We start from the raw sequence: 15820 nt of genomic DNA on the forward strand, positions 1-15820 counted from the left end.
AGAAAGTGGTCTCGTTTCAATCTTCTGCATGTTGCTGTCCAGTTCTCCCAGCACCATTTGTTAAAGAGACTGTCTTTTTTCCATTGGATGTTCTTTCCTGCTTTGTCAAAGATGAGTTGGCCATACGTTTGTGGGTCTAGTTCTGGGGTTTCTATTCTATTCCATTGGTCTATGTGTCTGTTTTTGTGCCAAGTACCATACTGTTTTGATCACTACGAGATTTAATATAACTTGAAGTCGACAATTATGATGCCTCCAGCTTTGCTTTTCTTTTTCAAGGTTGCTTTGGCTATTTGGGATCTTTTGTGGTTCTGTACAAATTTTAGAATTTTTTTTCTGTGAACAATGATGGTGGTATTTTGGTAGGGATTGCATTAAATGTGTAGATTGCTTTGGGTAGTATACACATTTTAGCATATTTGTTCTTCTAATCCATGAATGCATGGAATGTCTTTCCATTTCTTTGTGTCATCTTCAATTTCTTTCATTAGTGTTTTATAGTTTTCAGAGTACAGGTCTTTCACCTCTTTGGTTAGGTTTATTCCTAGGCATCTTAATGTTTTTGGTGCTCTTGTAAATGGGATTGATTCCTTATTTTCTCTTTCTGCTGCTTCATTATTGGTGTGTAGATATGCAGCAGATTTCTGTATGTTGATTTTGGATCCTGCAAATTTACTGTATTTGTTTATCAGTTCTAATATTTTTTTGGTGCTGTCTTTTGAGTTTTCCATATATATATCATGTCATGTGCAAATAGTGAAAGTTTGACTTCTTCCTTGCCAATTGCAATATCCTTTATTTCTTTTTATTTTCATTGCTATGGCTAGGACTTTCAGTATTTGTTGAATAAAAGTGGTGAGAGAGGACATCCCTGTCTTGTTCCTGACTATAGAGGAAAAGCTTTTAATTTTCCTCCATTGAGGATAATATTAACTGTGGATTTTCATATATGGCCTTTATTATATTGACTTATATATCCTCTAAACCTACTTTGTTGAGAGTTTTTTTTTTTTTTTTTTTTTTTTACCATGAATGGATGTTGTACTTTGTCAAATACTTTTTTGGAGTTAGTGATTTTTAAAATTATTATTATTTTTTAGCAAGGCTAGAGAAGACTTGCTGAAAACTCAAAAAGAACGTGATTTTCATCGAATGCACCACAAGCGGATAGTCCAGGAAAAAAACAAGTTAATTAATGACCTCAAAGGGTAAGCTGCTAATATTTGTCAGTATATTTATTAAGGAGTTATTTAATTACTGTTAAGTAACTTGGCCTCATTAGAAGTTTTCATGTAAAATAATCATTCAATATTTATTGGTATTTACTGTATGCCAGATACTATACTATGTGTTTGAAATACAGAGATGAATAAGTTAAGGTCCTTGCTGTAATGGTTCTCAGAGACTAATGGGATGTGTGATGGGGGAGGAGTTAAACTGAAATATTCTGCATTGTTGCTATGCCAACCAAGGGCAGTCACCTCAACCAGACTGGGTGTGAGAGGGTTTCAAGGACCTATTTCCAGAGGAATTCTGAAGTGTAGGTTAACAGAGTGAGGGAGCAGGGCGCTTTGGGCAGATGGTACATACCCTGCAAAGGCACCAAGTCATGAAAGAGCATGGCATATTCACCATATTGTACCCATAGAAAACAAAGTATAAAACCTACTTGACAAGGGTGAGGTGGAGGGGGCATATACTGAATGACCTTGAATTTATGCTAAGGTTTTTAGAAATAGTATATATTCAGATTTATTTTCCCTCCTCTCTTCCTCTCTTACTTCCAAAAATATTACCTTTTGCATTTTTATACAGGTCTTTTTCAGAACTGTAGGTTGTATTTTGTTTTCTTTTTTTTTTAAATTTTTTTTAACGTTTTATTTATTTTTGAGACAGGAAGAGACAGAGTATGAACAGGGGAGGGTCAGAGAGAGGGAGACACAGAATCTGAAACAGGCTCCAGGCTCTGAGCTGTCAGCACAGAGCCCGACGCGGCGCTCGAACTCACAGAGGGCGAGATCATGACCTGAGCTGAAGTCGGCCGCTTAACTGACTGAGCCACCCAGGCGCCCCTGTATTTTGTTTTCAAAGTACATTCTTTAAATTTGGGAATTGTTCTATACTCAGGACCATATAGGGGTCTGTGGCTCCTGCTGGTCATGTGGACATCCTTTAAAGGTAGCTAAGCTTTTTCTTGTCTAAAGATAAATAATTGTTGTACCTTCATTAGGGTGAGACACCCATTTACCCAGAGGAAAAGCAGAAAGGTATTTTAATTGTGTGTATGTGTATATGTGTGTGTGTGTGAATGTGCATACACAGCCACATGTACGGTTAAGTGAGTTTGAATCACAGCACATTCTTTCATGGGAAAGGTCTCAGGTTTGATTCTATTCTCACTTTCTGTGCTAATACAAGCAGGTTTCAGTACTTCAGTACTTCAGTTACTTGGATATGTGACAGTCTAAGAGCATGTTTGTATCCAGTTGTGGCAGCTGAAATATGTTGTTCACTGTCGCTGCCTGGATATTCTACTCTTCGGTAAATTGAATATTTTAATTGCTTTCTTTTTCATTGAGTCTCTAGCCTATGTTTAAAAATAGATCATACTTGTTATATTTCCTAGTATGTTTAAAGGGAATACTATTATAATTCATTTCTTATAAAAATTCAGCAATGTCAGATTATACTTTTTGTAATCCTCAGATGCCCTGGTGAAGAAACTCACATTACACTGTAATATAACTACAACGTTTGTTTTCAGCTAGCCTTTATTCCCACATATAATTATTAAGGATACTGTCTCCATTTAACCATTTGGATGAATCGATAGTATGTGTTTTCTAAGTACCTAAAACAAAAATTTAGTGATATCATCAGAGTCATTAATAAAAAAAACAACCAGCAACTAAACATGCATAATAAATCAGCTATAAGGAAGAATTTTTTTTTAATTTTTTTAATATTTATTTATTTTTGAGACAGAGAAAGACAGACCATGGATGGGGGAGGGTCAGAGAGAGGGAGACGCAGAATCTGAAGCAGGCTCCAGGCTCTGAGCTGCCAGCACAGAGCCTGACGTGGGGCTCGAGCTCATGGACTCTGAGATCATGACCGGAGCCGAAGTCGGATGCTTAACTGACTGAGCCACCCAGGCGCCCCAAGGAAGAATGTTTTTGTTTTTGTTTTTTAACGTTTATTTATTTTTGAGACAGAGAGAGACAGAGCATGAATGGGGGAGGGTCAGAGAGAGAGGAAGACACAGAATCTGAAACAGGCTCCAGGCTCTGAGCTGCCAGCACAGAGCCCTACGTGGGGCTCGAGCTCACGGACTCTGAGATCATCACCTGAGCGGAAGTCCGACGCTTAACTGACTGAGGCACCCAGGAAGAATGTTTTTTGATGCCAGGCTAAATTAGAGTCTAACTTCTCTATGTTAATATTTTACCCCAATATTTCAGTTATATATCTATGTTTTTTCTCATTGTAAACTACAAAAGGTCACTCTTAATTTTTTTCTGTAAATTGTTTAAGTCGATAATTAGTTGATTTTACTATCAGCTTTACAGTAGTTCTCATTTAATGTGAGTGTCTTATTACGAATTTATTCATTTTTAGAATTATTAATATCAAAGTTAGAAGTTAAATTTTTTTGATATTTATTTTTGAGAGAGAGACAGAGCATGAGTGGGGGAGGGGCAGAGAGTGAGGGAGACAGAATCCAAAGTAGAAAGTAGGCTTCATGCTCTGAGCTGTCAGCACAGAGCCCGACGTGAGCCTTGAACCCATAAACAGTGAGATCATGACCTTAGCTGAAGTCGGACGCTTAACCGACTGAGCCACCTAGCGGTCCCTCAAAGTTAGAGCATAGAAGCAGATGAATTATGAGGTACTTATGGAATTCACAAAACAGACATACTCCTTCAGATTGACTAAACAGGTTTTTTTTTAATGTTGTTTCCTTGTTATATTCTACATAATGGTAATTCTTTGGGCAGAGGATTATCAAGTCATATCCCATGAATGAGTTAGGTACTAAAGTCAGTAAATACAAGAAAAACTGTACCATCAATAATAATAATCCTTCAATTTTCCACAAATTACAGCACACATTTTTGTGTATATAACTCTGTACCTGAATATGTGCTTATAAATATATATAACTTTAGGGAAGTGTGCAATATACAGCAAAGTATATATATATATATATATATATATATATATATATATATATATGCTAAGCACATTAATGGAATGGGGGATAGGATTGTACATATTTGTTATATTTTTATTTTGTTACTCTCATGCTTTACTGAATATAGTTGAATTTTGATACACATTATATATATTTAACTTAACTCTAGTGCTTATGTTTTATTGCCGCTGGCAATGAAATATAATCATAAATTATGTTAAGAGAAACATGACTTACAAGTCAATGACTTTTATAAATAATTTCATGAAATGTACAAAACAAGGATTACTCTTTTATTTTTTAATAGAAAAACATTTAAAATTATTTTGGGGTTCTTATGCTTGGGGCCATGTTTGAATAGAACTGAACTAGCTCTCTAACTGGAAATAGATTAGCTCTTCAACTGCAATGAACTACAAAACTGAACAGAACTTTTGGCAGTTGTTTTTTCAGATGTTGGAAAATTGGCAGAGTAGGACTGTGATGCCTAAGAAAAGGGAACTATTCAAAGTGAGCAGCATGATCACCCCAGATTTTTGCACAGAAGTACTATTCAGACAATAGTGTTACAAAGTAGCACACGGGGTGCAGTAGTCTTTGATTAACTGATGAGGCAGAGATCTGAGCGCAGTGCTACTGAGGGGACTGGAATTTGCAGAATAGGATCACAAAAGGAGGGAGGTACATGAAAGGAATTTAAGAAATATTTGTAGTAGTTCCCTTTAGTCTTTGACCAAATACTAAGTTATGGAAAAGTGAAAAAAATGATGCCTCCAAAGAACAGCTCATGGGAAACTGAGCTAAATGGAGATTCCAGAGGTTATAGATGTAGAAATTCTGACCAGCTCAATGGAGGAACCTCACTGAAAATTCTGAGCATTCAGTTAAGAACCTTGATAAGACATGCCATAGGAGAAGAGTTATTCTAGTCTTGGAGAAGGGACTACTTTGACTTGCCCTAATAAAAGATTAAAAGTAAACTTTGGAGAGCTCAAACTGTCAACCATTAAATTAACTATCTGCCAGAACAAAACTCTTTTAAAGGAAGATAATAAAATTCAGATAAATGTATGTCCAACATACAAAAAAATATATAACATATATAGAAGCAGGAAAATGTGTCCCATAGCCAGGAACAAATACAAACAGACTCAGAAATGAAAGAAATAACAGAATTAGTAGTGCTTATGAAATGTTCAGAATTTTAAAGAAAATAATGAATATAATGAGTGAACAGTTGAGAAATTGCAGAAGTGAAATGAGAAATATAAACAAAGAACCAAATGGAAGTTCTCAAACTGAAAAATGTATTTTCAAAAAAATTTACTAAGGGAAAAAGCTGAAAAGAACTAACAGAGCCCCACAAAAAAAGGCTAAAAAAATAAACGAAATTGTGCCTGTGAGGCAATTTCAAATTGTCTGTCACAAGTCAGAGGAAGACACTGGAGTGGCCTTCTCAACTCTGATAGCTTACTCCAACAATCTGGTAAATCAGTTAAAATTATTTATGCAGGGAATCTTGGATTAATCATGGGGTGGGTGCATAGACTAAATAAGCCCACTTTGAGCCAGACTTTAGCCATGACCCTACTTATTCTCTGACCTCTGTAAATCCCCTTTGTAATATAGGGGCTGTGATGTCACTCTGGATTTCTGGATATTAATGACAACTCCTGAAAATATTTTTCCCAGTACTTAGTCATGCCTACAGGTTTTGTGGAAGGACTGAGGTTGTCATCACAGTCCATCATTGCTGTGGTGTTATGGAGCTCCTCCTCTACTGTCTTCCAGGAGAGGCAGCTCAGGCATTTTCATCTTTTTGAGTGTTAACCATTACTTTTTCCAACTTGCTAAGAGCCACCTCAGCAGTGACTTTACTGCAGCCATTGGAGTGCTTGTTTCAGTACTTGTAAAATCCACTGTTTCAAAAGGTGAATTATTGTTTATCCATTCTTAGGTTAGTATCTCAAAATCCAATCTCTAGGGTGCTTTTTTGGTTCCTGTTAGTATATGCTGATTAATTCTTTTTTTTTTTTAATTTTTTTTTAACGTTTATTTATTTTTGAGACAGAGAGAGACAAAGCATGAACAGGGGAGGGTCAGAGAGAGGGAGATACAGAATCTGAAACAGGCTCCAGGCTCTGAGCTGTCAGCACAGAGCCCGACGCGGGGCTTGAACTCACGGACCGCGAGATCATGACCTGAGCCGAAGTCGGCTGCTTAACCAACTGAGCCACCCAGGCGCCCCTGCTGATTAATTCTTATACTAGTTTGGATATATAGTCTCTTTTCTCCCTTACCAAACCATTAGCTTGGCAGTCAGGAGAGGAGGAAGTAGGGCCAACTCCAGGAGGGTATCTTTTACCTTGTGGGGAAGAGGCCTGTACAGCGGCTTGCAGCACATCTGAAGTGTCAGCTCTTTCTACGGAAGGAGAGCCACCCCTGCATGCCCACAGGGCCTAAGGAAAAGGGATACACAAACAACATCCTTACAGTCATCCTGAGAATTTGGGAAAAAGAGGTCATTTCAGCAAGATGTCATTTTATCTGGATGACATATTATGCATGACTGTGATATAAGAGTCTGATATATGAAGCAAAACCTGATAAAACATAAAGGAAAAATAGATATATCCACAGTTATAATTGGAGATTTTAACACTCCTCTTTTGGCAATCATTAGAAAAATAGGCACAATTTCTCTAAGTCTATAGAATAAGACATCAACTAATTGAGTGTAATTGATATTTCTTGAATTCTACTTTGGACTTTTTATGTGCACAAAATAGGTCATATGCTCAACCATAAAACAAGTCTTTATACATTTCACAGAACTGATGTCATACAAAATATTCTCTCTGACCACAATCAAATTAAATTAAAATCAATGACAAAAAGCTCTCTGGAATATTCCCAAATATCTGGAAATGAAGTAGCATAGTTCTAAGTAGTCCCTGAGTCAATGAAGGAAATGAAAAAATATTTCAATCTGAATGATTGAAAGGCAGCATATTAAAAATTGTGGGATGCAGCCAAAGCAGTTCTTAAAGTAAAATTGATAGTTTTAAATGCTTATATGAGCAAAGAAGAAAATTTTATATCAATAATCTAATCTTATACTTAGATGATAAAAAAAGAAAAAGAGAAAGAAAAATAAATAAAAAGATCAGAAACCAATAAACTAGCAAAGGGACAAACATAAGAAAAAATCAACAAAATCATGTTGATTGTTTGAAAATATAATAAAAGTGATAAAATTTATAATAAAATTGACAAAACTAATTAGACTAATCACCAAATGTTGGCAATGAGGTAGAGTAACCAAGGCTGTCAAATATTGCTGTTGGAAATGTAAATTACAACTCAGCAATTCAACTCGTAGGTATTTTTCCTAAGAGAAATGAAGAGATAGAACCAAAAAATATCTCATATGATTTGTGTCAGTCTGCTCATAGCAACCTTATTCATTATAGCCCCAAGCTAAAAACAAATCAGTTCTTCATCAGTGAAATATTGAATAAACACATTGTAGAATATACATACAAAGGAATGTGACTCACAGTAAAAAGAAATGAATTAGTGATATACACAACAACATGGAAGAATCTAAAAAACATTGTGTTGAGTGAAAAGAAGCCAGTTTCTGGTATCATGGAATGAATTTAGAGGGTGTCCTTCCTTTTCTGTTTTTTGAAATAGTTTGAGAGAATAGGTATTAATTTTTCTTTAAATGTTTGGTAGAATTCACCTGGGAAGCCATCTGGTCCTGGACTTTTGTTTGTTGGTAGTTTTTTATTACTGACTCAGTTTCTCTGCTGGCTATCTGTCTGTTCAAGTTTTCTACTTCTTGTTTCAGTTTTGGTAGTTATATGTTTCCAGTAATTTATTTCCTCCAGGTTACCCAATTTGTTGGCATATAGTTTTTTAAAATCTCTTATAATTGGTTGTATTCCTATGATGTTGGTTGTTACATTCATATTGTATGATTCCAAATATATGAAGTTCTAGAATCTCCTGAGGTGTTAGAAATGCTCTATATTTTGATAACATTGTGGACTCCCTGGGCATGCATATTTCTGAAAACTCTGAACTATAACATTTAAGATCTGTATATTTTACTCCAGGTAAATTACACTTCAATAATAAGTAAAAAATAGTATTTTGAAGGCATTTTCAAATTAAAAATATTATTAAAGGTATTTATATCATATATTGAGTTGAACTATTTCTCCTATGAGCTATCAAAATATTTTATACTTAATTTTCTTAACATGAATTACTCAAACTTGTTTTCAAAAACATCTTTTAGTTTATTTTGATGTGAATGATACTTTCTGTTTAATCTTCCATTATTTGCAGCCCTTGTCTTTTTGACAACTGTTTCTGAATTGATTAAGCAAACTGCAAATTTTTATCTTGACAAATAGCAGCAATCTTCTGAGTACATGCTTGAATATAGCAAAACTTCTGGTAGGAAATAGAAAAGTAGTTAACTCAAAAGAAATCTGACTTCCCTATTCCCACCATGTTTAAGGGCTGCATACCAAGTAATATTTCTGGCACTTCTTGGCTTGTGTTGACCTTTATATGGTTATTCATTTTTTATCCTACTGTAAAAGCAGAGAGAGAGAGAGAGAGAGAAAGGTTTAGATGTTAGATGGAAATCACTGATTTACTCAATTACCCTTTAAATGCCCTTTATTTTTCATAGGTTGAAGTTACATTATGCATCTTATGAACCAACTATAAGGGTGTTACATGAGAAGCACCACACTTTACTGAAGCAGAAAATGCTGACCTCTCTGGAAAGAGACAGAGCAGTTGGGCAGGTAAAGAAGCCATCAAAACTACCTCAAAATGATTTTAACCATTTAGTTTTCAATAATATAAGTAGGAATATTGGTTTCTGAGATAAATTTAAAAAGGTTTTCAACAATTATATTGTAAAAAAGATTCATTTGGCAATATTCATAAAAGTTATTTTGTTCGTTTTAAACCTATAAAGATTATTAAGCTAAACATTATTTTTTTTTAAAATTTAATATTTATTTTTTTATTTTTGAGAGAGAGACAGAGAGAGACAGTATGAGTGGGGGAGGAGCAGAGAGAGAGGGAGACACAGAATCTGAAACAGGCTTCAGGCTCTGAGCTGTCAGCACAGAGCTTGACGTGGTACTCAAACTCAAGAACCGTGAGATCATGATCTGAGCCAAAGTTGAACGCTTAACCAACTGAGCCACCTAGGTGCCCCGAAACTTTACTGAATTAAAATAAATTTATAGGAGATTATTAAAGTATGGTTAGAGGAAGAAACTCAGCCAATATAGTCAAACTAGGATTTAAATGTCAACTTTGACATTATGAATACGGACCTTAGATGCTTTCAACTCAGATTTCTTATAAATAAAGTATAGCCACAATGATCTGCCTTTTAAAAATATTGTTGTTAAACTTATATGAGATAATGAATAAAAACTCCCTGGAATTTACCCCCAAGTGAATATTTGACACACCTGGTTACTGACTCAATTTTTAGTCATTTCTACTATTGACATCCTTTTTCATTCTTCCTGGTGGGGTTTTTACATAGGCCTCGGACAGTGATAGGAATGTCTGGTATAGAATTCAAGAAAGATAAAACAAAATGTTTATGGGCCACTTAAAAAATATGTAACAGTTTATTAGAAAATATAAAAGTGCAACTATGCTTAACATTCTTTTATTGTTTTCTGGAGATTTTCATTTTTGGCCAAACTTTCAGAAGCTACAATAGCTTGTATGATGGTTATATTATTCCTTGAATGATTTTATTGTTAAGACATGATTTAATCGAGTTGTATTTTTTCTGTTCTTGAGTGTAATTCTTAGCTACTAAAATGCAAAACACTACTTGTGTCTCCATGCTTCTTTGTGCTTGAATTTTAATTTTGTATTCTTGAATGTCTGAATTGTATTATTGGTAATATTGCATAAAAGGAGTTTCATATAATTTACATTTTTATGGCATTGTATGTAAAACCTTCAGAATTTTATCTCCTTGCTCCTTTACATTTAACCTTTCTCCTCAGCCTCCCGATAAAAGGCATAAGTCTACATCTTGGAGTGCTTCAAGCTAGATTTGGTTGCTTCTACTTCTTATCCTGCCACAGGTTCAAATTAGATTTACTCATCTGACTCTCCTTATTCCCTGTTCTCATGCTTATCTCACTATTATCCTTCTCTGGGTGAGGGATCCATCAGTGATCTGGCCATATATTTCCAAGAGACCATGTATACTTTGACACCTCTGACAGACCATTCATACTGAATTTCATCATTCAAGGATACCAGGGCCTTCCAGACATCCATGCTGGCAAGTGCCTACACTGTTCTCTAGATTGTTAATTTCTACATCTGCAACCTGTCCAGCCCTGGATCTACACTTACGTGTAATTAGGGCTAAGTTATCCTCCTGAAGAGGTCATCAATTCCCCTATCTTTAATATGAGATGAATTTGGGGGCACCTGGGTGGCTCATCTGACTCTTGATTTTGGCTCAGGTCATCATCTCATAGTCATGAGATCGAGCCCAGTGTCTGGCTCCATGCAGGAAAAACCCAAATTTTATAAAAAATAAATATGAGATGAATTTCTAAGTTTAGATCAAAGGCCATTTTGAGGACATATACAGGCCACATATACTCTTTAAGTTTCAGATTGTTTCTTACTGGTTTAGTTAGAAGGATTGGGAGTGGTAGGGATGAGTCCCATCTGTGCTGCACAGTAGCCATGTGAATATTTAGGTTATTTTACTTCTATATCTTACCTATTTTTCTTACCTATTAAACAGAGATAAAATTACTTGCCTTATGTTTGATATGTATCTAAAGTGAAAACTTGTTTAAAAAATTAAATCACTATCCCTAATGAGGCAGGGTTCAATTTTCCACAACACTGTTCATATTAGCAAAGAACTGTATTATCTGCAAGCTATTTTATTTTGTCTCTGAACCCCTACTCCTGCTATAGACAAAGAAAAAAGAACCTGCTATTAAAGACTATCCAGATATTCCTGGGTTAAAATAGTCTCTTTGGATTTACCACACAGTATCTGAATGGTATATTAATTGTTCAGCTGAAACTTATCAGTGTTAATTTTTTTTGTCTTCAAATCACATCTTATTCTTCGCAAGATGGCTCCTACAACAAGGGACATTATGTATCCATATGACATGAAGACTACATGCTTGGCCTTCACTTGCTAGTGTTGTGTTACTGGTTTTGGTCATACTGCTGGTGTTGAGGTGCATGGTTCTATGTGGTTCTTTAAAGTGTGAACCTAACATACCTTGCTAAATCCATGACCTTTGCCACAGCATCTGTGAGATCCTTAACATCTATAGCATCATTGTCATGACTCTCATCTTTTTTCTGGTTAAATGCTTCAAATGGTAACATTTTCATGTATCTCACTGAGACAAGTTGAGACTTCTGATTTCCCTATTCTGCCAATTCAAACTGTGGGCAGTCTGGAAACCACTTAAGGTCCACGTACATAGACATACCATCTTCAATCAACTTTCAGACACTACCTGAAGAATATTATGTTTCTATATCACCATTCAAAATATGAAGGTCTTTTTAAGGGACTGTCAATTTTCCTAGATTATACTCTGAGAAGCAAGGAGCAAATTTAGTCTGTACTTGGAGTATCTTTGAATTATCTGGCTTTCAGTGTCCTTTTCTTCCAATTAGCCACACTTCGATTTGTAGCTTGAGAGGTGAAATAGGTCACTCATATGTGAATTCTTACTTCTCCCTCTCAGGCATAGATACTTTTATACTTCCTTGTTCTATTGGATGAACAAGGATTGGGAGTGGTAGGGATGAATCCTGTCCTCTTCTACTTTATTGGTTACTCTGTATCCTCATTTGTCCTAAGCAGTCCAATGTATACCTGTTATCATAAGGTATCATTAATAATCAGATTTTTTTCAAGATCCAAAATGGGACATGATTGATGGAGCCTATGCAGTATTGTTAGTATCCTAGTTATAAGAAAGGATGAATAAATATTTGCTATCTATAGAGAAAGATGGACACACAATTTATGAATGCAAGGTGCTGAGTCACCAAAAGGACTGTCAGATATTTCTTACACCAGTCTAGTCCCAGGATCAATTAACACATTCTCCAAATTAGAACAGACAATATAGTCTCAGTTTTATCATCTTTCTCCTTGGAGAATGATCCAAGGTTACTATTTAATGAGCTGAACCTTTTTGGGAATGTTTCCTCAAGAAAATGATTTATTATCCACAAGTCTTTGTTTTTGTTTTTGTTTTCTGTTGGAATATTCCTGTCAGGTATACCTTGGGGTATAGAGCCTTGAGTTAACCTTTTAAAAATTTTTTTTAATGTTTATTTATTTTTGAGAGACAGAGACATGGCTTGAGTGGGGGAGGGGCAGAGAGAGAGAGGGAGACACAGAATCTGAAGCAGGCTCAAGGCTCTGAACTGTCAGCACAGAGCCTGATGCGGGACTCGGACTCACAAGCTGTGAGATCACAACCTGAGCCGAAGTTGGACGCTCAGCTGACTGTGCCACCCAGGCACCCCAATTGGATTAACCTTTTAACTTGAATCTATTAGTGTGTCATGAGGTTGTAGAATGAATTTATTAAAAATATTTGAAAATAAACATATATTAAAATGTATACAAAGTTCCTCAATGATCTAACATGGAAGATGCATCAACTTTTATGCTTAATTTTTGGTTACGTCTTTATTTTCAGTGTCTGCTTTATTTCAGTGATGCTCTGAGAAGTCACTTCTAACCAAAACTTAGGATGTGAGCTTAGAGCAGTAAGAAGTATGTTATAATTTTTATCTGGATTTCTAATCATCACTTTCTTAAAAACCTTATCTTAGTGAACATTTAGCTCACTATCTTTCTCTTTAAACATATAGAGCTCTGTAATACTTTGCAAGAAGGATTAGAATTTAGAATTTTTTATGATATTCAGTTTGTATATAAAGGAGTAAAAGTATACAAAAATCTAATAAATATGTGTTTTCAAATTCTTCAGGTTATAATATAGCAACTGTTTTAAATTTATTGAAATCTTATGGAAAAACTTCTAATTTAATTGTTTTGTTTTATAAAATTACTTGAAAATGTTCAAAATTCTGAATTACAGTCCCATGATTGAAAATATATAAAATATAATTTGTTAGTATATATGTAAAATAAGTTGCATTTTATCTTTTTTTGGTTCGTAGGGCTGTAATATAATATATAACATATTATTATTTATATTTATTATAATATAACAATATAAATATATTATAAATAACATTTAATATAGTAAAAGTAAATATATTAATATTTATATTTGCTATAATATTAATGTAATATAATATAATATCAGGAGATATTATATAAAATAAATGTATATATTTTTAGGTCTGCTTGCTGAGAGGATCTAGAAGTAATGAGACTCCAATAGCAAATGAGTATACCCAATGCATTGATATCTATTTCTTTTTAAAAAATGTTTTAATGTTTATTTACTTTTGAGAGAGAGAGAGAGAGCGCATGCGTGCATGGGGGGGAGGGGCAGAGAGAGAGACACACAAACACACACACACACACACACACACACACACACACACACAGATTCTGAAGCGGGCTCCAGGCTCTGAGCTGTCAGCACAGAGCCTGACATGGGGCCCAAACTTATGAACCATGAGATCATGACCAGAGCTGAAGTTGGACACTTAATGGACTGAACCATCCAGGCACCCCTAAATATCTGTTTTGATACCATCCTCCAACAGATGGAAGTAGGGCTGGGCAGGAAAAATACGAAATGCACTTGGAACATTTGGCCCATGTTGAGCTAGAATGTTAGGAAATGATCAGAAGGTGAAAGAAAGGAAAAGAAAAGAAAAAAGAAAAGAAAAGAAAAGAAAACAAAAGAAACAAGGAAAAAAAGAAAAGAAAGAGGGAGGGAGGGAAAGAAAGAAGGAAAAAAGACAGAAAGAAAGAAGAGAGAGAAAGAAAATACTTAACATAACAATGGGGTATGTCAAGGGACAAAGAAACTGTTACTGTTGTGGACACCTCTGGAAGTAAATGGACCAAGAACCAAATTTGGTTTGGATGTTGAAACTGATTGTGCTATACACACAGTACACACAGAGGGTATGAAAACTTTTATTATTTACATAATTGACCTCTCTAGGGAAGGCAGCATATGCCTTACCATGCAGGTCTGAAATGTCTTCAGAGAGTAAAAGGAAGGAGACTGGCTTAGGGTTTTTGTTGTGGTTAGGGTTTGGAAGTAGGATGAGGGTCCTTATGTGGGATAATGGGATTATATGGTTTGAATCTCCCATCAGTGCCAAAGGAGGAAGCATCCAGGCTTTGATATCAGTTTTCTAAGATGTAGGGCACTAAGGGAAGTAGGAAGTAAGGATTAAAAACTGTTGGCAAACATCAACAAATGGAGTCATAGCCATTACATGAATCATCCTGACAGATCTCCCAATGGTCAAATTTTGAACAATTTGAGCAACAAAATAGATTATAACACAGAGTATAAAATAATTATCTGTGAGTTCATAGTAATATAAATAAATGGATGAGTATGTAAATGGAGGAGAAGAAAAACATTTCTCTCAAAGAGGAATCCCAAATGACATATGTAAATAATCTTTTCCTCAAGGAGGTAGAGCTTAACACCTCATCTGTTGTTGGCTATACACAATGACTTGCTTCCACAAGTACAGTGGAAATGGAAAAAAAAGTAATTTTACAATGGAGAAACCTAGACAATACCATTTCAGGAAGGTGATCAAGAATAACATCATTAATCTTTAACCATATTGCTAAATAATGAGCTAATAATGACACTTCTACTCTGCAGTCTTCCTCTTCAAAACCTGTAACTCCTGTCTAACCATGAGAAAACATTAGACAACCCCAAAAGAATGGATATTCTCCAAAATATTACCTGATCAGTACTCCTCAAAATTGTCAAGATCATCAAAGTGAGGGAAAGTCTGAGAAACTGTACTAGTCCAGAGGAAGCAAATAAGACATGATGACTAAATGTAAAGTGTCCTGTATAAGCTCTTGGAATAGAAAACATGTATTTGAAAAACCATAATGAAATTAGAACACAATATGGAATTCTGTTAATAATAATGTATCAATATTGTCTCATTACTTGTGACAAACATACTATGGTAATGTATGATGTTAATGGGAAATAGGGTGCAGGGTATATAAGAGCTCTCTATTACATTGCAACTTTTATGTAAATCTTATACTATTCCAAGTAAGTGTATTTAAAAACTTAATAATCCATTTGGCATTCAAGAATAGATACAAATTTTTTTACCTTTTTATTTCACCCAGGCATTTTATGAGCACTGATCTATAGATTACGATTATCTGCTGTTTTCTATTAAAGAAATATTATTACTCAGTAATAGTAGGAAAAATATGTGTATCTGCATATAATTAAATAGATGGTATTTTGTGTTGATATAATCATATACAATGAGGGACAAGAAAGCTCTTTAAGGTTTAATTTTAATTCAAGTCTATTGTTCAGGAAATATAGGTAGGTTATATGC

The 15820-nt window shown here is 34.9% G+C and overlaps 1 protein-coding gene across 2 annotated transcripts in view; it reads left to right on the forward strand.

Moving 5' to 3' along the window:
- SPAG16 (sperm associated antigen 16) overlaps positions 1-15820 on the forward strand; it is a 1016770-nt gene that overhangs the window by 38884 nt on the left and 962066 nt on the right. Inside the window, exons 6-7 of one of the 2 annotated variants that reach the window (XM_042950045.1) lie at positions 1101-1208; positions 8907-9024. In XM_042950045.1, coding sequence (XP_042805979.1) covers positions 1101-1208; positions 8907-9024 — 226 coding nt within the window. The remainder of the gene's footprint in view (positions 1-1100; positions 1209-8906; positions 9025-15820) is intronic. The other variant, XM_042950046.1, reaches the window with a different exon arrangement.

Source organism: Panthera leo, chromosome C1, assembly GCF_018350215.1.
Source record: "Panthera leo isolate Ple1 chromosome C1, P.leo_Ple1_pat1.1, whole genome shotgun sequence".
Lineage (NCBI taxonomy): Eukaryota > Metazoa > Chordata > Mammalia > Carnivora > Felidae > Panthera > Panthera leo.